Source organism: Phoca vitulina, unplaced genomic scaffold (genome assembly GCF_004348235.1).
Source record: "Phoca vitulina isolate PV1807 unplaced genomic scaffold, GSC_HSeal_1.0 scaffold1, whole genome shotgun sequence".
Taxonomy (NCBI): domain Eukaryota; kingdom Metazoa; phylum Chordata; class Mammalia; order Carnivora; family Phocidae; genus Phoca; species Phoca vitulina.
Genome location: NW_022589704.1, coordinates 45,303,082 through 45,329,087, shown reverse-complemented (window position 1 = coordinate 45,329,087; position 26,006 = coordinate 45,303,082). Strand labels below are relative to the sequence as shown.

Genomic DNA, 26,006 nt, shown 5'->3' with positions numbered 1-26,006 from the left:
CCGCGGAACCATCTGTCTCACAGCTGAAAATCATTAAGCTTCAGCAGCCTTTCCCCCTCCCAGTTCCTGCATCTTCCTAAGCAAGTAAGAGCTTTTACCTTTACCTGGTAGGAAATTATTCAGTTAGTAAGTGAGTATGTGTACTCATCTAACTGCAAATTTTAGTAACTAGTTTTAGCTTAAGCAGTGCTGGTATCTAAACTGTTAACACTGTATTGTGATTAATGGTCTCAATTTGAATTTTCTAAAGAGCTAGTTCTCTATTGAATTTTTCTTACAATTTATGATCTAAAAAAACATGATATATTTCATAGGAAAGACACAGTGTTGTTTTACTTTACCTGGCCAACATTGGTATAGAAATGATCAAAGACATGCACAACAATTGGGTTATTTTTTTTTGGAGTGCTGAGCGAGCACATTTGTGTAATGTTAAAGGAATGAGCCAGGCTGCATATTGTCACATAAGGTTTGCATTATGAGAACAGAATGTTAATAGGGGGGGGAAAAAAAGCATTGGGAAACATGAGGAAACTCCAAATTTGCTTCTCTTTAAAAGAAAGTTTTGATTTCACCTCTACCAAGACAGGATTTCTTTGTAATGGTGGGTATGCTGCATATTTATCACTAAATAATGATTATCTGCTTGTGATTCTGTTAAATAAGTTAAGTGGATAGCTTCCAGCACTTAAAATGTATTTACACTTTGCCAATATTCCCATAATTTAAAAAAAAAAAATGCTTATTTTAACTTGGGCTTCTTGTCATTATTATTTTCAATATTAATACCATATCTGAAAACAATGTTTATAGAGTGTTCTTCGCTCTGCACTTTGTAAAGAAGGTCACTGGGAAATTTCCATCTTATCTCTTCTCAGTTTAGTCTTGGCTTTGATATCCCTGCTAGGGTGTGCTAGGAGAGAGAGGAATAAATTTTAAATTGCATCAATGCAATGCAAATACATTGAAGCACTTGGTTTCTACACATACAGAAATGCATTTGTCATACAATCAAGTTTTAATCTAAAAGCAAAGATAGATATACCTCAATTTCTGAGGGTAAATATTATCTTTAAAATACAATATTTCTCTCATTTAGAAAAAAATAAAATACAATATTTCTCTAATACATGAGGTAAAATTTTAAAAACAAAGATGTGTGGAATTAGGATGAGTTGTTTTGTCATTATTTGAGTATTTTTATAATTTTGGGTCATTAAAACTAAGTGTATACCCTACAGTCTTAATATCTTCTAATATGTACAATTAGGTTTCTAAATAAGAGGAGAGGGACCAACCAGTCTTGTTATGCTCATGCATTTGTGACTCCTCTTTTTATACGTTAAAAATAATGAGAGGAAAGCAAGCAACAGATCCAACAGCAAGTGTGTGTTTTGGCAGAGAAATTACAGAACAAGGAGGCTTTTTCACCTGCAGGTCACTGGCTAGAGAGCAAAGCCAGCCTACGAGAATTGTGCCTGATGGCAGTTTTAAGATATGAAAATACAAAATGAGATGGACACACATTACAAGGTGCAAGTCTCCTTGTTAAATATTAAAAATGCCAAAAATTATAAAGAGACTGTGTTTTCCTCCCAACCTGTTTATGAACTTTTCAAACCCACATTACTTAAAAGTATTTTTCTCACTTTCTCTTCTGCAGTTCTCACCAACCAAGATTTTCTAGAGCTTCTTTCTTGAATTTTCTGTTGTGAGCATTCTGTACTGTTTACACATTTTTCAAGACAACAGATGCTAGGTTCCCTGCCCCACCCCCACGGCTGACATGGTGACATATGCCCTGCTTTGTACCCAAGAGTTGCTCCCCACCTGAGAATCTCTAGTCCAAAGTAATTCACATTGTTACTTTTTCTATTACTTTTTGTTTCTATAGATAGAATGTTAATATTTTACTAATGTAACAGTATGGTTTATTTCAAAAGTTGTAAATAAATCTTTAAGAATATTAAAGATTACAGAATTAAGTGGTAAGTAACACACTGGGAATAGCAAATATACCTTTGTGGAGGATTACCTGTAAAATAGTAAATTTGAATGGTCACATTTATCCAAAGATGTGCTTGCTTTTATTTTCAAGATGTAATTACTACTTCTGTCTTCCATTTATTTATCATAATAAATGTTTGTTTATGTGTTAAAATTAGACAATTCACAAAATACCGACTTTTTAAAATTCTGTGTGTGACTATAAATATATATGACACTAATAAAATGGGAGGAATTCAAGAATATTGATAAATTTGCAACTGTAAATTCTTATACATATTAAAATTATTATTGCTCTAAAAATTCACCCTAAAATGTTATTCTGGTCTTTTGCTGCCCTTGGCCCTTCTAGGAAATGTATCTGTGTTGTTAGAGGAGTCAACATCTATATAGGTTGGTGGAACATGACTCAAAATACCTGTCTTTTAAGACTTTGAAAACGAATCCAGAGCTGAGCAAAGAAACAAATATTCATCACAAATCCGAGGGTACTGGGAGCTCTTATTGTCCCTTTTGCTTTGCAACAAGCAGAGGCTAATTAATAGCAATTATTGGCATACTTGAAGACACAGAATAAGGGCTTTATGTGGTGTGGATTGTGGTCTTTTTCTCTGGATAATTTGCTCAAAAGAAAAGATCACCCTTAGTTAGTCTGATACCACTCCATTTGATGTCTAGTCCAAGGGGGAAAAGGAAATTATTCCATTAGTGGGATGGAAGCCAGAAATATGAAAAGAGCTAGGTCAGTGTTGCAAGATTTCCAGTAGGAAAAGATCTTCTAGATTAGAAATATGGGGTTTGATTCAACAGTCTTGCAGGAGGGGAAGAATGAAGGGGGGGGGAATCAGAGGGGGAGACGAACCATGAGAGACGATGGACTCTGAAAAACAAACTGAGGGTTCTAGAGGGGAGGGGGGTGGGAGGATGGGTTAGCCTGGTGATGGGTATTAAAGAGGGCATGTTCTGCATGGAGCACTGGATGTTATATGCAAACAATGAATCATGGAACATTACATCAAAAACTAATGATGTAATGTATGGTGATTAACATAATAAAATAAAATTAAAAAAAAAAATACGGTGTTTGCTAGTTATAGGTACAAATGCCCGAGTGCTCTTGGCCTTTCTCTCTTTGCCCTCAGTAGCTGCACATGCCACTGGACTCCAGCTTCCCAGCCCAGACCTGCTCACTCTTTCTGGTAGATAGAGTCAAAAAGGTCTAACTGAAATTGGGCAAGAGAACGTACCTATGAAAAGGGTGGGAAAGTCCAAAACGTAAAAGTCAGGGCACTAGTGATAAAGATATCAGTAATGTTAGTCACTGATCCACCATTGTGTTGAAATCCACATTGAGCCCTGAGATACTGAAATTTATTTTTCCTTTCTGCATCCTACCTGTGCTACCTTGTAAGAAAATCTCTAAAAAAGAATTACTGGGTGTGAATGTGTTAGTACAACAAACATAATGTGTGAGAGTTTATATATGTGTATATTTTCCCCTTTGGTTACTAAATTGTGGACAAATTTTTACACTATGGTAATTTAAAAATATTTCTACAATAGTAAATTATAATTGAATATTCACGTTAATTACAAGAAAGGGATATGATAAGAAGAGGAAATAATTGTTTGATGTAGTTTCTAAGACTGGACCAATTTCAAAGACAAGTCTTGTTTCAGTAATTTACCAAGACACTGTTGCCTCTTTTTTTCTGTTTTACTTGCCTGGAAAAATCCTAACTCCTGTTGATGACTTTGTATTTCTTCTACACTTAACTAGGTAACATGGCTGGAACGTTTAAACACACACACTAATACCCATGAACTCATATGACCGTGTTGACTAGCCTTACTTTACATTTAGATTGCAGTCCTCATCAGGTCATTAAGATTATCCAGAATATCAACTGCCTTGCCTCTTGCATTTGCTCTTGTATTCAAGATGACTATTTTCAGTTTTCTGTCTCCCCTCCCCTTTTCCCTCCTCCTCTCCTCTCCTTTTCTCTTCTCTAATCCTTACATCCCTTCATTTTCCTCACTCAGAGCTAATGACCTACTTCTTATTTAAGAGATAAAATACATGGAGGAGAAATTCCATATTCCCTCATCACTAAGTCTACTGAACTACTAAGTATTTTTAAGTGTTCCAATGACTCAGCCTTCCCTTCTGTTAACAAGGAGCAAACTGCCTCTTTTTAATCTAAGGATAATCACTTCCCTTGTGGATTTGATCATACCTCTTCATGCTTGTTCAGGGAATTTGTTCCTGCATTTATCCTCTCTCTTTTCTGTATCACCAGTTTTTTTCCTGTTAATCTTCCCATCTGTACAAATGCATGTGCAATAGTACCCACAAAATGGCTCTTCCTTGAGTCTGTGTCACCTTTCAGTCCTGCCCTATTGCTTGCTTCCATTTGTAGAAAAATTCTTGAGTATCTCTACTTCCTGTCTCTACTACCTTACTTATTTTCTCATGAACCAACATCAGTCAAGCTGTCTTAGCCCCTTTACCCCTGAAACTACATTGCAAGAGTCACCGATAATCTCCATGTTGTGAAACTAATAGGCATTTCTCAGGCTTTCCCTTTTAGACATTTCAGTATCGTTTAATCTTCTCTTAATGAAAACGTTCTTCATTTGGATGCCCAAACTGCACACTTTTCTTCATTTTCATTTGACTTCAGTGGCTGTTCCTTAACTATCTCATAGTTGATCTTCTTATTCTGTATAATTTATAAAATTGGGCGTGTCTTTGGACTCAGTAATCATTTCTCTGTTTACACCCACTTCCTGTCTGACCTCATCGTCTGCAAACTGGCTACTTCACAAATTATATCTCTGTTCTTACCCTACCTGCCAGTCCCAGATTCCTATATCCAGCCATTCACTCAGTATCTCTTCTTAGATGTCTAATAGGTATCTCAGAACTAGCATAACTAAAAAAGAAGTCTTTTGGCGTTCCCCAAGTGTCCCCGTCTCAATAAATGTCACTGTGATTTACTCAGTTAAAAAAAAAAGTAGCCATTGTCCTTGAGTTCTCATTTTTACTCTCAAAATCCATCCATCAATTAGACTGCTCAGCTCTCCCTTTGAAATATAAATCTAATACTGCAAAGAGTCTAAGGACATGACACAGTGAAAAAAGTGGGCAATCACCATTTGCCCAGCTGACTAGTGGAGATAGGAAAAAAATGAGGATATGCGAAACGGCTGACATCAGTCATTTCAGTAACGTAGGAGGCAAGATTTTCTCCTTAGGATATGACTTGACAAGAGTAGAAAATATTTGAACAGCTGCTGTGAGGTATCAAAGAACAAGAAGTAAAAGGAACACAGTAGCCAGGAGGGCCCATCTAGATGTCTCACTTGTGTGGAAAGTGTGGTTTTTCCAATCTCAAATGAGCTTCTGCTTTCTCTTGGACTCAAGGGCAGGGCTCTGACATCACCCCATAAATGCGCCACAAGATTCCATGTGCTAAATAGAGAAGAATGGCAAGAGATTGCACCAAGGTTTATATATTGATTGTGGGTACAAAGTATTGAAATCATCGTACTCTTTAGGGCTGTTCAGAGCCACTGTCATTCCTCTGTTTTATTCCCTCTGATGCCATTCCTTATCCCTTTGCTGCTCTTCACCACAGTCAGTTGTTTAATGAAGTTATTTTTTGTTTGTATTGTTAAAATTTTAATTCCAGTAGAGTTAACATCCAGTGTTATATTAGTTTCAGGTGTACAGTCTAGTGATTCATCAATTCTAGGGATTACTCAGTGCTCATCATGATGAGTGTACTCTTAATCCCCTTCACCTATTTTACCTGTCCCCCTGCCCTCCTCCCCAGTATTTGTTCTTTTTTTTTTTTTTTTTTTTTTAATTTATTTGCAAGAGAGAGAATGAGAGACAGAGAGCATGAGAGGGAGGAGGGTCAGAGGGAGAAGCAGACTCCCTGCTGAGCAGGGAGCCCGATGTGGGACTCGATCCCGGGACTCCAGGATCATGACCTGAGCCGAAGGCAGTCGCCTAACCAACTGAGCCACCCAGGCGCCCCCCAGTATTTGTTCTTTTAAAATTGCTATTGTTTTGTATATGAGCATTGTTTGATTTAGGGGTTATCTGGCTCACCTTATTTGTTGCAGTCAGCGTGGTCTCTAAAATCCATCCATGTTGTTGTGTGCATATTTAATCATCATTTTCAATTGATCATTCCGCATAGTGCCCCATGATGTACATCTACCACATTTTGCCTATCTCTTCCGCTGGTGATAGACAAGATTACCTGCAACTCCTTGCCACCACAAACAATAATGGGATTTCTCCCAGAAGTACTTCGTAGATCTCTGAGAATTCCTTTGGGATGCATACTCAGGAATGGAGTTTCTGAGTTATGGGGTATATGAACATTCGATTTGTTAATAAGCATTATTTTTTTTCAAATGAGTCACGCTATTTATATATTGTCACCAGTAGTATATGAAGAGTAACCATGTTTTCCTCAACTCTGTTTGCACATTAGAATTACCTGAAGAGTTCTTAAAAAATATTAAAGCCAGGACCCTTTATTCTGATTTAAAGGACTGAGTGAATCTTTGACATTTGATAGTTTTTAATTTCTTCCAGGTGATTCCAATGAGTATGTAAATGTGAGAACCATTGTTACAACCTCACATCATCACCAATATTTGGCATTATACAATTTTCTGACTTTTTCAGTCAAATTAGTATAAAGTAATACGGTTTAAATTTGTGTTTTGGTGATTCGTAATATGTTTGAGCATTTGTTTATATGCTTATTAGCCTTTTGGACTGTCTGTTTTATAAATTGGCAGTTATTGTTTGTCCCTTTTCCTTCGGGGTTACTGACTTTTCTTACTGCTTACTTTTCTTACTGCTCTTTAGGAAAATCTTTGTATGTTTTAGATATTACTTCTTTATCAGATTTAGAGAGAGAAACTATTTTTTTCTTAGATTTGTCATTTGTCTATTATCTTTTCCATGGTGACCTTTTCTGAAATGAAATTGTTAATTTTAATGTAATAAAATTGATTTTTATTTTTGCATATTTTTCAAAAAATTCTTCCTTTGGTCTAAGTTGAAATAATATAAGGATATTATTCCTTTGGTCTAAGTTGAAATAATATTCTTATATTATTTCTTATATTTTCTTATATTTTATAGCCTTTGTTTCTTACTCATAAAGGTATTAATTAATTTGGATCCCAAAGCCAAGTGTAAAATGGGGTAGATTTGTATTTTTCCATCTTACTGCATATTTTCTATTTAGTGTGCTTTGTTTTTTAATTTTTTTCATTTCCTACTGTCAGTTAGATAAGTTTTTTTGACTGATATAAAGTGTATATATTGTAGTTAATAGGGTAGTCGCCCTTAAGACAGATTTCCATTCTTATGTTCCCACATTAATTCCTTAAATTTCAACATCTGTAACTTCTCACAGTAAGTCAGTACTAAACTACATTTCGTGTCTCTGGTTTTTTTCTCTGTGCTCCCTTATGTGGCAAATGTTTATTTAGATTTTCAGTTCTGGATTGTCACGGCTGTGTGTGTGTGTGTGTATGTGTGTGTGTCTTTCTTTATACTTATATATCCATGTATCTTTCTGTGCATCTATTTTTTTTTCCGTTTTTAGTCCTGTATTAGCTATTACTGTTTTTCTGATAAAATACCTTAGTAAAGTTTATGGTACCGCTATAGTGCTTCTATCTTTTACAAAGGAAGCTGGATTTGTTTCTCTTATTTTAATGCTACCTAGATTATCTTCAGTATTTTTTTTTTCCTTTTCAGTATAAAAAAAGTAAAAGTACTTTACTTTTTCAGTGGTAAAATTCTGAGGCCTTGTATATCAACATGAGGCTTGGACTTACAAACCTGAGATAAAGAGTCGCATGCTTTACCAGCCAAGTGGCCCAGGCTTGGTGTGTCTTTATTACTCCCTCACATTATACTATAGTTACTTCATACAACATTCATGGTTCAAAGTTCTTTTCTTTGAGAATATCTTGAGAATATTGCTTGCTTGTTTTTTTGCATACTGTGTTACTATTGTGAATTTTATTGTTAATTTGGTTCTTGTTGCTATTTAGGCCATCTTTTTCTGCCTGGAAGTGTTGTATATTTTCATATTGCATTTAATGCTCTTAATTTTAAAATGCCTGGATCTGAAACTTTCATTTTGACATTTTTCATAATTTATTTTAGTTCTGTGAAAATTCTCTTCATGATTTTTTTTTAAAAACTCTCTTTTAATTTTTTCTCTCTTTATGGTATTCCCATAGATTTTGGTACTTTTATTTCTATCCTTTATCGTCTTGGCATTTCTTTGATATATTTTTTTTTCTGTAGCCACCTAGGAGAGTCTCCCCATTTGACCTTCAAACTCAGTAATTCATCTATGAGTTACACCATTCTGTAATTTAGTCCCATTTATTGTGGCTTTTTACAGTTTTAGCCATTATATTGTTGTGCCATTACCCATTGATCTATCATAGCCGCTAACTTAAAAAATGAACGGGTAAGCCCCAGCGCACTGCTGAGGCTAACTGCTCCATCCCAGGGAATCCCAAGGGGTCTGGACAAATTAAACACGTAACATAAACAAATTAAACACAAATCCCGGCTGGGTTTGCCAACACTGTTGCTGAACAAACTTGGGTAAACTCATCATAAGAGAAGCCAATAACTCAAGAAATGAGGGTTTGGAAAAGAGAAAGGGAGAAATTTATTTCAGAAGGCAGTAGCCGGGGGAGGTGGCTGGCTCAAGACTTAACAACCGACCTCCCCGCCTGCAAGATGGACACCTAGTGTTTTGCAGAGAGAGGCTCATACAGGAGGCGTACATACAAGAGAGCATGCAAGGAGCAAGTGATCATGGGTGGGGTTGGTATGTGTTCCACCCATGATCATAGGCAGGGAAGGGGATGCGTGGGCTGTTGTGGTCTAGGCATTCCATTGCTATCGGGCCTTTTCTGGGTTCTTGGTTAGAATGTTCCATTCTTGGCAAAACACCTTTGTCAATGCCTTGAGAAAGTGCAAGAAGAAATAAGCACAGTGGGTTTTAGAGTATGAGTTAAGTGGTCTTGTCAATTTCTGGTTTTAACTGTTGGGATCTAGTTGAGTAAGAAGGCTTGAGGACGATACTAGTATTTTCCTTTTGGTTCACCTATTAATGATTTCTTATTCTTTTCTCATTTACATATATTTCTTCCTTTGTCCTTAACTAAATACTATCTTCATTCCCTTCTGTTCTTCAAATTTTGCTACTTTGAAAAGCTTAACCTAAAGAATATTGCCTATTCTTTATTGGAGTAAATGTTTTCTTCATTTTTGGCATTGGAACAGTTACTGTGTTTACTTGACTTTAGTGGAACTTTTGTCTGAAAATATGCATGGCTTTATCAAATTGTTCATTAACTTATATTGTTTCAACACATATATTGTTTCAATAGATCTCTTCTGTCCAACAAAAGAAATTATTTCTGTCAGAAAATGATCATGGCCTTTATCATAATTGTGTGCAATATGTGTGACAAGATAAGAGTATAGTTTTGTTAATCAATTACTGAACAACTTTAGAAAGTTTCCTAATTCTGAAGATATCTTCAAATTAAGATATTTTAATTGTTATACTATTGAACAGATTTTGGGAGCTAAGATATATGTTTCTATTACAATAAGATGCATATTGTTTTAGAAAACTTAATTTGTTAATTTGCTTTGTAATTCAGCAGTTATTTACTATGGATAGGAACTAGATGCTAGGGATGCAAGGATAACAATTTTTAAAACCCAGATTCACTTACTTTTCTAGGACATTCTTGTAATTCATTTTATGCTGAAATGAAAGCATTCATTAGTGCAAGAGAATGAAAGGTCTAGCTCCATTTGAGTAGATATATTGAAAGGAAAAATTTTCAAATTAGTTCAATTAGTTCAGTGAACTAGGTTGGGGTTAGTTGCCAGAAATCTTTCTAATGTGATCAAATGGAGCGTCAAATAAAAAGCAAATCTGGATTTATGTAAGGAGACCTTATTTGAAAAGATTACTGTAATAAGAGGAGGGAGGGAGATTGTAATAGGGAGAATTTGCCAACCATACATCTGTAGGCATCTCAAAGGCTAGGCAGAAAAGGACTTTTCTTTTATAAGGAAGAGTAAACAAGGCTAGAGAGAATGGGATGTGGGAAGGCAGGATGAGTGAGAGTGGTGTGATTAGGGGCAGCAGACCAGAGAATGTTTTTCCCTGGGGTCAGCTCATTTTTAGGAAAGCTTATGAGAGAAGGGTTGAGTCTGTTAAACTCAGGGTAGGTCAAAGTTAAGGATCTTGGAGGAAAGAGAGAAGTTTAGCTCAAGATCTGGTCTAGTCAAGTAGCAGGTATTTTGTCCAGATTGGTCAGTGGCACAAATAGTTCAGCTAATCATTTATGAAGCCAAGAATGGGAATTTGGAGGGTCTTTGTCTGGCCGTGTCTTGAGTAAACATGGGGAGTGCCTTCAATCTTATCTAAATCATATGGGGAAGGGTGGTTCTTTGCAGTGAGCCATTTCCAAAACACAGAGGGGTGGGGGAATTTCCTTTACCTTTGTTATTTTCTAGGATCACAGGGCTAGAGTAAAGTTCAACATTGTCAGGATGGTGATAAAGATAAAGAGACTTCTGAGGATAAGTGTTTTGGCAGCTATATGTGAAAAGACTGGTAAAAACCCACAGGAAGGACAGAGAATTTAAGAATATCGTAGTCCAACTAAAGTTAAAAATAGGATATGTATGATTATAGTGACGGAGGCAGAATGTTATTTTTAGCTGTGGCCAAGCAGTATTGTGTGTGGGTAGTGGTACTATCCAGCACTGGCTCTAACAGTAAGGAAAGCATGATTTCCCAGTGTAAATATTTGGAAGCTCTGTTTTCAAGGATTAGACTTCCTGTCCATCAGTTCTCCCCCAATGAAACCACTAACATTGCGAGGTGCTCTATACCAAGTGCAAAGATAGGAGATTTCTTTTGAGGGCTGCTTTAAAAAACAGGTAAAAGAAATAATCTTTCTCTGACTTAAAACCCCCTTAAAACAAAACTCTGTAAAATGATGAAAATGGTAAGTCTATGCACATTTATAATTACTGTTTGTTAGAATTTAATGTAAAGATAAAAATTGTGCTTACTGTAAAAATACCGATCTAAAAACAGCTGACATTAAAGCAAAAGACGTAAATGAAAAAATCCTTTCGGGTTCTTAAAAAAAATTCTACTGGGGTAAATGTAAAGATCGAATTGGCTTTATTCAGCAATTCATGAATTAGGCAGCATCTCATCTAGCAAATAGAAGGGAGCGCTGAGGAGCTGCACAAAATAGAAGGATTTTATAGACAGCAGTGGGGCAGGACAAGGTTATTAGCAGAAGAAAAAATTGTTTCTGGCAAGGTCACCTTCCCTGGGGGGGGGGAAGGGCAGGGGGGTCTTATCATGCAGATTACCTCACTAATGCTGATCAGGAAATTCCAGACTGATTGGTTTAAAATTCCACTCCTGGGACAGGCTGAAATTGTAATTAGTTTAGGTATTAAGTCTTGGTGGGGCTTAGCAAAAGTGACTCCATTGGGGGCCTGTTTCTTTTCAACAAAGTGAAATATTGTAATAAAACGCAGAAAATTTGGAAACTGAAATAAAAATATTTTGTATTGTTGCTCTGTTTGTAGAGATCAACTGAATCTTAAAACAGTATATATTTTACAGATTCAAGTCTTAAACTCCATAAAGTGTTGAGTCTTAGACTCTGATAGCATTAATTGAGCAGTCAAGCTGTTTTATTCTAGTCTTTCAAAGGAATTCGGATAGTTTTGCCAAAGATAATGTTACCTCAGTAATTGGATCCCCAAGTTCCCTCTCACAGGTAGGATATGGATATCAAAGTATTTGATGAAATGACCAAAACAGCAGGTCAAAAAGGACAGAGTTCTTATGTGTACAATCAAAATAAAAAGGAAAGAGAGTATATTGTTACGATAAAAAAAAAAAAAAAATGGAGAAAAAATTGAATAGGACTTCCACAATTTACTTCAAAATCTAGTATTCAAAGGGGAACTAAACCCAGGACACTTTTTGTTTACATATAGGAGAGTCATATGTATTGTAAATAATGTTTGTTTCAATATGCAGAGTTTTATTTGTCTGTTAAATATTTCTCCTAGTCTAATTTATTTACTGTGTGATTATCTCATTTTAGAGTGAGGTAGCTGAGCTCCCATTAAGGACAGAAGATAATGAAGAAAACCCAGTGAGAGAAATAGTTAATTGATCAGTGAAGGAAGTTTTAATGAAAATTCTCAGTATCTAATTACTGAAACAGACTGCTAGAAGCCTGCCAAAGTACAGCTCAGAATTGTTCAGGCACTTACGTTGGGATACTCATCATGCCCATGCAAAAGAGGGTGCTTAGGCAATTTGGGAATTCCAGTACACTCCTTCCTTGGAGCTTTCGTTCTTTTGGTCCTAAGAGCACTCAGGGCTGCCCTCATTCCAGAGGTGCTGAGTGGTGGTGTCACCTCCAAATGCAGAAGGGTATCTCTGCGTACCCAGTCCCTGTATGGAATTTTGTGATATCACAACATTGCCGTAATTGTTGCCCAGATACTTATTGCACAATACTTAAAGGGTTTATAGCTGTGGAAATGACTTTTGAATATACCTCACCCAGATTCTCTTAAAGCAGAAAGTATTATTATCAGAATAAAGTCGTTAAAATTTGGTAGCTTTCATTGTCAGGAAGGATGGGCTTTGTATGTCCATTTTTCTTTTTGATTCATTGTAGTCTTTATTTTGACTTCACTTTTGGCATTAGAGGAAATTCAAATTTTATTTTATTCCCCAAACCTGTATTCTGGATCTTGTATATTAAGGTTTTCTTGCATATAAGCCATTCTAAAGAGCTGGCCACATTACCAGGTGCCTTAAGCATTCCCCAGCTCCCAATCAAGGATGTTCAGGAGAGCCTAGATGAGAGCCTCAGTGAGGGCCAGTGGATGCTCTCTGAGGCTATTAGCAGTGTGGCAAGGAGCCCTATGCCCACAATCAACATGTACTGCCCATGTTGTGCCCTTCTGCCCAAAACCTTCTTCCATGTCTCACCTTTGACCTTTGCTCATTTGGGAGATGACTATTCACCTCCACTCTGAAACTTTCACCTTGAACGAGACAGTCGTTTGTGCTTCATCCTCTGATTCTCAGTGGCATCCATCTCTTTAATAGGGCTTGTTCCTATCTGCAGAGCCCCATACCCATTCTCGCCCATCTCTCAAAGATAAGTTCTTCTTTGAAAGCAAGGACCATGCCATACTTATTTTCCCTTCTCCACTTCTATAATGCTTGTCACATAAAGTGGTTTCAAAATATATCTATTGAAAGAGCAAAGAATTTTAAATGAGTGTTATGAGATATGGGTCAATATTGTAAAATAAGGAAAAAATAATGGTAAGTATTTATATCCCAAGTCAGGGAATTTCAGAAAACACTAGTATTGCTATTTCTTAGCAAATTATAAACATATATCTTCTTTAATACATCATGTGGCTTCTTTCCCTAGTAATGTGAAATTTCTCCTTTTGTCTATTGGTTAGTTTTCTTGGCTACACTTAGGTAGTATTTATTGATCTACAAAAGCAAAGCCTTTGAAAATTAGTCATAAAATACAATAAAGAAGAATATTGTTAAGATGTCTTAAAATTTGGAGATTTAAGCAGAAAACCTTTACAATAGATACTAATTAGATCAAGAAGAGTAAAAAATGAGCTGAATTCTCTGAGTAGGATTTTGCAAGCTACACGAGCTATTGTAAGCAACAAAGTTCCCATAGTTAGTCACAGTAGAGTACTTAGCAAGATGGAGAAGTTAAGGCAAGATCTAAAATTGCTTGACATTCTCTCTTGATTACCTTCCTGATTTACGTATTCAAAAAAAAGCGTACAAAATGTTTGAGAGTAAAAAATACATTTACAGGACAGGCAACTATGGATTTTTGTTTGTTTTTTAACTTTACCTAGTTTCCCTTCCTAGAACTAAACCTAATGATTAGACTTCATTATTTTAGATCATTTCTGATCTCATGGTGAACAACAGGATTTTAGTGATTTATGAGTTATATTAATGTGAACTGTGTTCTGACCAGTTTTCAGGTTCTTTAAAATTTTAACCCTGAAGGAATTTTAGGAAAATTTGATTTTAAATATACTCATCGGGGTAAAATGAAATTCAAAACTAACTGTTTTATAGGTTTTAATATTATACCATATATATTTTCTTTAGTCATAACAATATTATTTATTTATTTAGTTAGTTAGTTATTAAATAAGTGCTTGAGCAGCAGGTTGCAAAGCAGGAAACTACCATTCATTAAAAAGCCACTCTAAACTTCTTCTGAGCTAGTTTATAAATATCAGTGGATTTACTTTGGTAAATCAGTTTTCAAACCTGGATGTGCTGGATTTATTTAAAGGAATGATTGTTGGCTCCAACTTTCTTTTTTTTTTAGTAGGCCTACGAAAAGTTAAAGATATAGAGTAAATTAATACCAAGTGACCTCACAGTGTTTTATCAATGTGGTTACTGATTTTGAAATAAAATTTGAGATTAAAACAATTCATCTAATGACATCGACATTTCTGCATTAGTTTTGATTGATTTTTCCCCATTATGGGTTGTATTTTTTTACTTCTTTGCATGCCTGTTTTTTTTTTTTTTTTTAATTGGATGCCAAACACTGTATTTCACCATGTTGGATGTTGAGTATTTTTATATTCCTTAAAATATTTTTGAACAAAGCTTTAGGATATAGTGAAGTTACTTGGAAATGGGTTAATTCTTTTGGGTCTTGTTTTTAAAATTACTTAAGTGGGGCCAAAGCAGCATTTATTCTAGCTTTAATTTTTCCCCATTTACATGGTTAGGCACTTCTTAGTAATCTAACTGATGTCCTGTGAATTGTGAGCTCTCTCCCCGTGCTGTTGGCCCTAGTGTGAGCTACGGGCACTGCTCTCTCTGAAATTTGTGGGTGACCCTTTACTCAGTCTCGGGAAGTAGTCATTACTGAGTTAACTTGTAAGGCTTTTTGCAGGTTACTTTAGTTCTTTCTGTGGAGCTCTCCCCTCTCCAGTGCTCTGGTCTGTAACCACTAGTCACCTTCATTTCAGCACATTCTCAAGGCTATCTCCTCAACTGCGGAAGGTTGCTGGAGTCTGACTGGCTCCACCTCCCTGCACCATCCCATACATTTTGTCTCATTTTTTTTAGGTGTTTCAGATGGTAAAATAACTATAACCCGTTACTCCATCTTGATTAGAAGTGGAGGCGTCTAAATAGGTCTGTATAGCTTTATTTAATATGAGAGGTGGCAGCATACATTTCTGAGGAAGGTTTGGCTTAGTCAGTGAATATACCATTCAGGAAATTCGTGTTAGTGCTCCTATCATACCACATAGCACTATTAATACCAAAGAATTTTATGTATATATCAAAAAAGGATTATAATAAGTATAGCACAAACAGACACACACAGGGACACACTCTTCAGTATTCAATCCCAGAAAGTAAAGTTAATGAAGATTCTCACACATAACTGATGGCCATTTAGTACCAGCCTTTGTTTTTGTTTTGTTTTTTTAATTGAACAACTCTTTTATGTTTAATTTAAAAAAATAGAAAATCTAAATAGTAATACTTTAGACCTCGTATGATTTTCAGTCTGGGATGCTATTTTATGGAAAAATTAGTAAAAGATATTTATGTCCGTTATTCTCTCTATATATTATTTTTAGCTAGAATTTAGGAATAATTTTTTACTGATAAGGGAATAATGCATTCATGTGTAAGTGCCACTGAAAATGCTTATCCAACGTTTATCCAAAAAGAAAGATTTATATAATGCTGTAAATTGAAATAAAGTAAGTTTATACAGAACTGACATTTCTTAAACTTAACATATAGTAAGTTGATAACAATATATATCTTACTACCTCAGCTATAAAGTACATTAAAGCATATGTTATTAATACATTAAACCTGTAAACAGTATATTGAATGCCAACTTAGCTTTATACACTATATTCTACACATGGGCATAGTGAGCAAAGCCACTATCTGCTTATTTTCTAGTGGGAAATTGAGATCTGTTTTGCAAAGAAGAGTAGAGTGTTATAGGATAAAATAAGTATGCTAAAAACTAGTGTTTGGAAAGTGAAATTATAGTTTTTATTTATATGATAAGAACAGCTTATCCAATATCCACTGACATTTATATCTCTATGTTTTGTGAGCAGGTGAAGTCCTCCTGGTGTTTTAGAGTCATAGAATTGTAGTGTCATTTCATACTCTCTTTATTTGGCCTCCTGAACTTTATACAATTATGTTAAGGTGTTTTTTTTTTCTTTCTGTCTATATGCCCCCAAAGAGTTTATATTATATTCTTAACTTAAAATACACACAATTTCATGAAATTTAAAATTATGTGGTACCAAACTCCGTCTTTATATTTCACAATCTACTATTGTTGAAAATGTCTAGCTGAGACATACTGAAGTTCATCTGCTGATTAATAGGCTTCATGATAATTTTGTTTATTTTTCCAGAGAAATTGGACCTTACATTCGGATACATTATGTTTCTTTTCTGCTAGTTTTTTTATCTTCACTTATTCCTCCAGGATATGATCAATCAATAACCATGTCTGTTAGGTTCTAGATGAAAAGTAACTTTTGAGAAGAGACAGAATATATTTTGTCCATATTGTATTCCCTTGCATTCCTTGCAGGGTGGCTGGCACGGGTGATTAAAAAATGATTTCCGAATGAATGAATACATTATTTGTAGTAAATACAGTAATCTCAATCATTACTTCTATAATAATATCTTTTATATTATAGAAAAAAACCCATATTATATCGTTAGTATAAATGATATAATCGTTTTGGTGTTTTAATTTTTAAAATACATTCTCTACCTATCTTGTATTAATGGTATATCATGAGAAGGTGAATAAAGTATGAAATAAAATAAAAAGAGTGATATTATTGTGTCATTATCTAAGTCTATAAAACAGTACCTAGTAATAGTATTTTATAATTCTTTTTTTTTAAAGATTTTATTTATTTGAGAGAGAGAGGGACAGAGAGCATGTGTTTTAATTCTTAACTGTTTTAATTCTTCATTGGGAGCAGAAATACCAGAAGAGAAATACCAGTAATTTCACTGTAAAAATGACCTTATTATAAAGATTAATTTCTCTACTGTGTTTTATTGCTATATAGATTTATGATGAATGCTAGGGACTAAATGTTGGTATACCCCCAAAATTCACATGTTGAAATCTAACCCCCAAAGTGGTATTTGGAGTTGGGGGTCTTTAGAAGGTAATTAGGTTCAGATGAGGTCATGAGGGGGAGGCCCCCATGATGGGATTAGTGTCTTTTTTTTTTTTTTAAGATTTTTTTTTTTTTTAATTCATTTGAGAGAGAGAAGGAGAGAGAGAGAGAACATGAGAGGGGGGAGGGTCAGAGGGAGAAGCAGACTCCCTGATGAACAGGGAGCCCGACACGGGACTCAATCCTGGGACTTGATCCTGGGACTTCCAGGATCATGACCTGAGCCAAAGGCAGTCGCTTAACCAACTGAGCCACCCAGGCGCCCAGGATTAGTGTCTTTATAAAAAGAGGAAAAGTAAGAGCATCGTCCCTCTCTGCCATGTGAGGACACAACCAGAAGGTGTGTACTACAAGCCACGAAGAGGGCCCTCACTAGAACCTCACCTTGCTGGCACCCTGATCTCAAGCCTGCAGCCTCCAACATTGCAAGTTAAAAATTTCTGTAGTTTAAGTCATGTAGTTACGGTATTTTGTTATGGCAGTCCAAGCCGACTAAGACAGAAGTGGGGTCCTGCTGTAACAAATACCCAAAAATGTGGAAGCGGCTTTGGAACTGGGTGATGGGTAGAAGCTGGAAGGGTTTTGAGGTACATGCTAGAAGAAGCTGAGATTGCTGTGAAGGTTGTGCTCAAGGCAATTCTGGTGAGGATTCAGAAAGAAAAGAGGAGAGCTAGAAAGCTTCCATCTTCTTAGAGAATACTGTATAAATAATCATGAACAGAATGTTGGTAGATATATGGATGGTAAAGGCCATTCTGATGAATTCCCAGATAGAAACATAGGTAGAACATGTTATTGAACATTGGAGGAAAGGTGATTCTTGTTAGAAAGTGGGCAAAGAACTTGGCTGAATTGTATTTGTGTTCTAATATTTTATGGAGGGTAGAAATTGCAGTTGATGCAATTGGATGTTTAGCTGAGAAAATTTCTAAGCAAAGTGTTGAAAGAGTGTCTTGGTTCCTTCTAACTGATTATAGTAAAATTTGAGGAGAAAAAAAAGAATTGAAAAAGGAATTGTTTAAAAAAAAGAGAGATACGAGCATCTGACTGGCTCAGTTAGTTAAGTATGGGCCTTCAGCTCAGGTCATGATCCCGGGGTCCTGGGGTCAAGCCCTGCATCAGGCTCCCTGCTCAGTGGGGAGCCTGCTTCTCCCTCTGCCTGCCCCCTGCCACAAAAATAAATAAATAAAATCGTAAAAAACTAAAAAAGAGATAGTACTTAAAGTTGTGGAAAATTCTCAGCCTATTCATACAGCAGAGAATACTAAGAGTGTGGCCAAACAACCCTTTGCCAGTTTCAACTGAAGGGGATAGAGATGGAATGAAATGAAGGAAGGCTTTTGGACTTCTTAGAGCCTATAGGACTGGAACATAGTTATTTTAATGTGAGCATGCATTATTCTTCAAGATTAAGGATAAATGATCCTAAAGGCAAATGCAGAGATCATCAGGGCTGCCTCCTTGGTTTCAAAATGGGATAGGGTGCCATCGTCTTGGTTTGAAGAGATCAGGCTGCAGTTGCCAAGAGCATCCTGGGGCATAGGGCTGCCTGGCAGAGCCTGGTTGGAGAGGGACATGATTGCCACTGTCATAATCAAAACTTCTGTTTATTTATTACTGTTAATCATAACCCGAAACTGTACCACATCTCTTACCTATAAGCTAAAAGTATTAATCTTCCTTCTTCTTAAGTTTGCAGATAAATATAATTAATGATAGATGTATAATAGGAAAAAGACAAGAAGATTAATGAACCTTGGAGGAAATTACTGTTCTTACCTGTTGTGCCATTTGTAATATTGAGTACTCCAGTTTATTCTTAGCCAGTGTCTTTTGGGGCATTTCAGAATATTCTTTATAAATATTTAAAACAAATTTTAAAAGACTTTGTGATTAAAATTCATTTGCATAAAAGAGATTGGTCAACATGTATTTAGGCTTTAATATTTTGTTATTTTTCTAGGACATAAAGTGTGATTGAACTGAACGTCTGTTTGGCTGATCATCATGAACCGTGCTTTTAGCAGGAAGAAAGGTAAGTTTAAAGGACCTGGGGGTCAATTCAGTATCACTGTGAAAATCAGGCAGAGATGTTAAGGACTCAGGTTTTCCTACTAACAAACCACATGGTTTAGGAATGAAATTAGAATAGAGCAACACAAATATGCACACATTGCTAATTAACCTTTTTTGGTTATCGCCCTAATGAGAGTGGAGTTGTTTAATACATTTAGTTCAGAATTATGACAGTATGTTTCCTGGCAATTTTATTCTGTGGTGTGAAACTGCAAAAAAATAAAGTGATCTGAAACTAGTCCTGCTAGATTGTGTAGCCATATAGTACTAAACTCCCGGGCTTATGTAAGTTTACCGTGATTTAAATTCATGTTTGTATATGTGTGCACATGCTTCACTTTTTATTGAATAATATGTGAGGATTGATGATAGGTAAATTGATAGCAATGAGGCCAAAATAACTTTGTGATTAATTTTGAGGTAAAATAAATATAAATGTAATATATCATAATTATCAGCATAGGAATGAAAGAAACAGCTAGTTAAATGTTATTTTTTTAAGGGGCAGTAAAGCATGGCATTTGACAAATATTTCATGATATACTCATAGGAAAGATTGAAAAATTTGAGTTTTATGTAGTTCAGTGAAGTTAAAATAATGTATCCTTGTCTTTCTGTAAGAAGTTTAATGATGGACACAGGGCTCTGTCCTGTTTAATATGCTGTCAGTGAAGTGGGAGAGAATAAGTAAACAAATGCTACTCAATTTCATAAGTGATTGATAGTAAGAAGAGATAAACTGATGTGGTAGAATTAACAGATATTTGGGGGAGAAATGACCAGTTAGGTCATATTCCACACTATAAACTCAATAAGATACTGTAAATTGATGAACATGGGTCCAGAAAATCTAACACTTTCATTCCTATTTATATACTGTTATTATTTGGAAGGTGCACCTTAAGTGCTGTGTGGGTAAAAAATAGCTGAAGAATTAAGTCAACAGTGTAGTTATCGAAGGTTCTAGTTAATTTTCTAATATATGAATAATGAACAGTCCAGAACCACAAAATAGATTGTTCTGTTCTATTCCATGAAGTCCAGCATGGTGTGTTCTCCCTTTAAAGAATTGACACATTGTAACACGCCCAGATGAGAGAGGCTGGGGAGACTTCAGGACTTTCCACCTGGAACAAGAATGGTGGCAGAGAACCTGAGAACCCTTGGTGTGATCTTTCAGTGTTTGAGGGACTGTCATGTGGTCATGGGACTAAGTTTAATAAAGGTCAAATAGGTATAAATTACAAGGTCGATGTAATGCAGAAAGAAATTCCCACAAAGTTATGCAAACATATAATGGAATTATTGGAAGCACAAACTTTTTTTGTTATGGAAGTGAGAAGTCCTCAAACATTTGGCTGTGGTACAGAGGATTAATGTATTCAGGAGGGATTTAGGTAATGTGAACTTTCAGGCACTTTTCAACCCCGGGAAACTAGGAATTTATTATCTTATTTTTCTGAATAAGGGGAAGGAAAAAATAACATTCATTGTCGTCTGTAGCTTGGTTCTGATTTAAAAACACATACTGAAAGTAATATAATGTTTCTTTTAAATTTCTTTTACTAGTGGAAAAAGAATCTAGAAATAATTCTATGAGAAATGGAAGTATTTTTAATGAAGTAATAAAAATCTTACACCACAACTCATCACTTTAATAATATCTTATTTTTTTAAAGATTGTATTTATTTATTTATTTGAGAGGGAGAGTGGAGGAGCAGAGGGAGAGGGACAAGCAGACTCCGCGCTGAGCTCAGAGCCCAACATGGGGCTCAATCTGGTGACCCTGAGATCATGACCTTAGCCGAAATCAAGAGTCGGTTGCTTAACTGACTGAGCCACCCAGGCACCCCGTTATCTTATTTTTAAAAAACACTTCTAGACTCTTTTTTTATTTGATTACAATTCCCTTTTCCCATGGTTTTAAAGTTGAAACTCCCAATTTCTAATTTCTCTTTGCTGAAGACGATGTTGGAGTTTTTCATTGAGAAATCCCAAGTAACCAGCAATTGTATATTTGTTTCATTTGATGACAGTAGGAATACAGACATGGGGAAAATTGGAGTGATTTAGAGAATCAGGAAACAGAAGCATTTGTTCTTTTCCTGCTTTGCCTCATTCTCTTTAAAAAATTTCTTGTGGGGCGCCTGGGTGGCTCAGTCAGTTAAGCCTCTGCCTTCGGCTCAGGTCATGATCCCAGGGTCCTGGGATGGAGCCCCTGCATCGGGCTCCCTGCTCAGCGAGGAGCCTGCTTCTCCCTCTCCCACTCCCCCTGCTTGCGTTCCCTATCTCGCTGTGTCTCTCTCTGTCAAATAAATAAATAAAATCTTAAAAAAAAAATTTCTTTTGATTTCTTTTTTTTCCTCAAATCTAATGATTAATTATCCTTATCAATATTAGAGTATTAGATTATTGATCAATATTTTAGTCTAATTTCAAGTTAGAACTTGATACTGGAAGTTCTACCTACCAATTAATTCTGACTCTCATTTAGTGAGGTTGTTAAAGGAAGAACTCGTAGAGCCTCTGCTGTTAGTTTCAACCAAACCACTATTTGGTTGAATTTTAATTTGAGGTAGAAAAATGGAATTTTTTGAGAGAAGTCATATATTTTGACAATTGGGAGCTGTAATTGTACCCCTAGAGAATATATAATTTAGTCATGTTTCTGATAGCTAGTATCAGCATACATTGTATATTCTACTCTAAACAAAGCAAGATGGTCTTTAATCAGTAAAAGCTTTTCTTTCCTAAGTGTCCAATTCACTTGGTTATCACATGCAGTCTTACTAAATCGTCCTGAACCTCAGAAGCTTAAGGCAAAGAGATTGTTATCTTAAACTCAAACATATATGTATTTTTTTCTTTTTATCAACTCTTCCAGTTAGTATTTTGCTGGTATTCTTTGCTTGAATTAGCTATTGACTTCACTGATTTTCTTCGCAAATGCTCTAATGCTACAGATTCTAAAAAAGACTGAATGTATTAGAATTGGATTATTTGGACTATTTTGAAGAGATCTGTAAAAATTAGTCTTAACTTCATAATCATCAAATAAATGTTAATGAATGTATTTGTTCTATAGCTCCTTTTCTTTTTTTGGATTACTTTTTACTTTTACTTTTTAATTTTTTAATATAAATTCAATTAATTAACATATAGTATATTATTAGTATCAGAGGTAGAGTTCAGTGATTCATCAGTCTTGTATAATACCCACCGTATAGCTCCTTTTCTTACGTTAGCCTTCTCTTTTGAATTTTTAAAATCCTATATTCTATTCATTATGTCAAAACTGAATAATTTAGTAAAAAAGCATAAAGTTTTGAATGTGAGTAAATGTGATTAAATAATTCAACTAATTGCACTTTATTTTAACTTACCAGTTGACATACTGATGAGTAGATATAATCACAATGCATAGGACTTAAAATTCAATATTTAAATATTATTTCCCTTTTTATAATCCATTCATATGCATCTATTCACCCAACAACGTTTAGTTTTAAATTTGATACACTCAAAGAAGATGCTTTCAATATGCTAAACTCTGGTGATACAGAAATAATGAAGTTCTGCATCATTCTTTTTTTTTTTTTAAAGATTTTATTTATTTGACAGAGAAAGAGAGAGAGAAACAGCTAGAGAGGGAACACAAGCAGGGGCAGAGGGAGAGGGAGAAGCAGGTTTCCCACGGAATAGGGAGCCCGATGTGGGGCTCGATCCCAGGACCTTGGGATCATGACCCAAGCTGAAGGCAGATGCTTAACAACTGAGCCACCCAGGCGCCCTTACTGCATCGTTCTTGATGAGCTCTTAATCTAAATGCATTTTGAACACTAAGATTTATTGACCCAGCAGCCAGAGTGGTTTGACACTTGCCAAATATTTTGAAATGTTGGCATTTCCCTTTACATGCCTGTTTACTCTTGAGTTAGTGATTACAGTTTAATTTCAAGGAAGGGGACATATTCCTGAATGTCTGTGTTGCTGTTTCTGTACCATTTCCATATATCTGATTGCTTTTGTGGGCATAGACAGTGACCAGAGACCATCCTCTGTGCTCACTCTTCAAGGGCAGGCACATCTATAGGAGTTAATATAAAGAGTTTTATTCTGTCAGTTTTTTTCTTTTGCCAGAGTATAAATTAGAATGACAGTAAGGATGCGTTTTAGAGATCTTTCAGGTTTTATAAACTGCCTGCACTAGAGGTATGTAATGAACACCCTCTAAACCATCGTCACTTGATAATGTGAATGTAGATTTTTTGTCATTGTAGCAATTGCAGTTTATCCACTGGTCATTTAATATTGTGATTATTTTAATCTGTCTTCAGTACCAGCTGGATATAACTATCTTCTTTCTAGGTCACTGCAATACAAGACTATAACAGAGGTAGTGTCATCAGTTTTCCAATAATAGTGGCTTATAGGAGAAAGCAGTTATCCCTCTTCCTCAGGGTTGGAATGAACCATTATATTCGGAGTTAGACTTTATATCCTTCTGAGTGGCGTTGTATATCTTGGAAAAGGAGACATGAGAAGAATTGAGTTAAGGGGTTAAAAAAAGAAATTGGATTTTTTTGTTGTTGTTGTTAGGTGTCCTAAAGGCAGATCTTTGTTTTTGTTGTTTTGATGTTTTTATTGTTCTGGTGTATAGCATTGTGATTTATTTCTTTTAATATACAAGGGCAAGACTGTATCCTAAATCTAAGTACAAATTATTCTTGAATTAATCATATCACTATTCAGTAGCAGTCACAAAGAGAAAACTGTAATTAAAATAGAAAGCCTTACAGGAAATAAAAATTTCACATATTATTGGCAATATGTCAATATTGCTTTCTGAAGCTTAGAATGTATTGCTTCTCAAAATATATCACCCAAGTACAACCATCACATATTCACTTTAGTAGTAAGAAATAGCCCTAAAATTCACCATGAGCTTGGGATTTTTATCAGTCCCTCATGTTTTGTCTTAGAAATTCTTATGAATATTGCATTGTACCCCATTAACACGTTTAATATAACTATAGTGCGTTATTTTCCAAATGGTATAAAATAATTGACATTCCAGAAATATAGGCCTTTTTCTTTTTCTTCGCATTCCCCCAGTTTGAAAACATATTAATGCTATCAAACTAATTTCTGTTAACACCATTTTCAATGTTCCGAATTGAATGTTGAAAACACTTTGTTAGTAATCTTTTTCCTTTCAGTATGTACTTATTTACTACTTTCCATGGTAAAATATGTCTTTGATTCTGTTCTGTTCATAGTATTGATTCTAAATTTTTAAATTCCATGAGGAATAAAATACAAAACTCTGCTAAAGAAGACAGTAGTTTTTGAAGATTTCAAAATTTTAGTTTCCAAAAAATGCAGTTTCCAAAAAATGGTCAAATTTGATTTGTTTAATGTTTTTTGTTTTTTCCCCACTTTTTTTTTTTTTTTACACAGTCCACAAAATGCTTTGGTAGATGGGTAGAATATATAAATAAAATTCAAACTTGAATGAAAAATATTTTTTCTATTTCTAGCAATAATATACAATTCAAATTATTTTCAGTATCTTCTATCCTTTTAGTCACATTTATTTTTAATATTCTCTTATACTAATCTAAGAAATATTTTAAAGATTTAAGATTTATTGATTAGGGAATTTAAAAAAAAAAACCCTGTAAATCATGAGAGTATAAATGGAAAGAAGAAAGATGTCACATAATCACATAATTGATATAATTGTCTTCCACTGAGTTATTTTTTTTTTATATTCTTTAGAAACTTAGTATCACTTTATTATTTGGATACTTTTTAAAGGAAAAGCTAGGGGCTTTTATATCAAGGAAAGAATCTTATAAGCACTTTCCAGCTACACCATTCTCCTGTCTGACTAGTTATTCTTTCTCAATTTAGCAAAAGAATCAATTTAGAAGTGCTCCCACCCATATCAGACTCCTTATGCTAATGAATGAATGACCCCCTCAGAACGTGTAATTGAATTTAACCTTGTGTATTCTTCATTGCAGACAAAACATGGATGCATACACCTGAAGCTTTATCAAAACATTACATTCCCTATAATGCAAAGGTAAAGTGGTTTATATGATATTTATTTAATTTATCTTGTTATGGTATTATTATTAAATTCATGGTTGATCTAAGAAAGATTGCTTATGCATTGGCATTTCCTAGTAGATAATTCCTAAAAAAAAGTTTGCGTGATTTTGTAATATATAGTATGGGAAGTGATTCTTTTCTCCAAATAAGTAATTCTTTTCTTCCCCTGTCACTCCAAATAAGCGATTATTTCATTTAATTATAAAGAGTATTCTTTATAATTTCTGTCTGTCACGCATGTGTTTTCTTCAAATAATTTAGCTATCTTTAAAATTATTTGCAATATCATGGCCTGTAGGAAATAAAACAACCAACAAATTAGCTTCCTTTAAAAGCATTTTAATGTTGCATTGCATAGACGAGTGTAAAAACTAACCTGATCATGAG

General features: G+C 35.0%; 1 protein-coding gene across 19 annotated transcripts in view; it reads left to right on the top strand.

Moving 5' to 3' along the window:
* The window catches only part of GULP1 (GULP PTB domain containing engulfment adaptor 1), a 254,972-nt gene that overhangs the window by 141,058 nt on the left and 87,908 nt on the right, over positions 1-26,006 (top strand). For all 19 annotated transcript variants that reach the window (XM_032406429.1, XM_032406438.1, XM_032406456.1 and 16 more), the window contains 2 exons: positions 19,386-19,457; positions 25,529-25,590. In XM_032406429.1, the coding sequence (XP_032262320.1) occupies positions 19,430-19,457; positions 25,529-25,590 (90 nt within the window). In that variant the 5' untranslated portion in view covers positions 19,386-19,429. The remainder of the gene's footprint in view (positions 1-19,385; positions 19,458-25,528; positions 25,591-26,006) is intronic.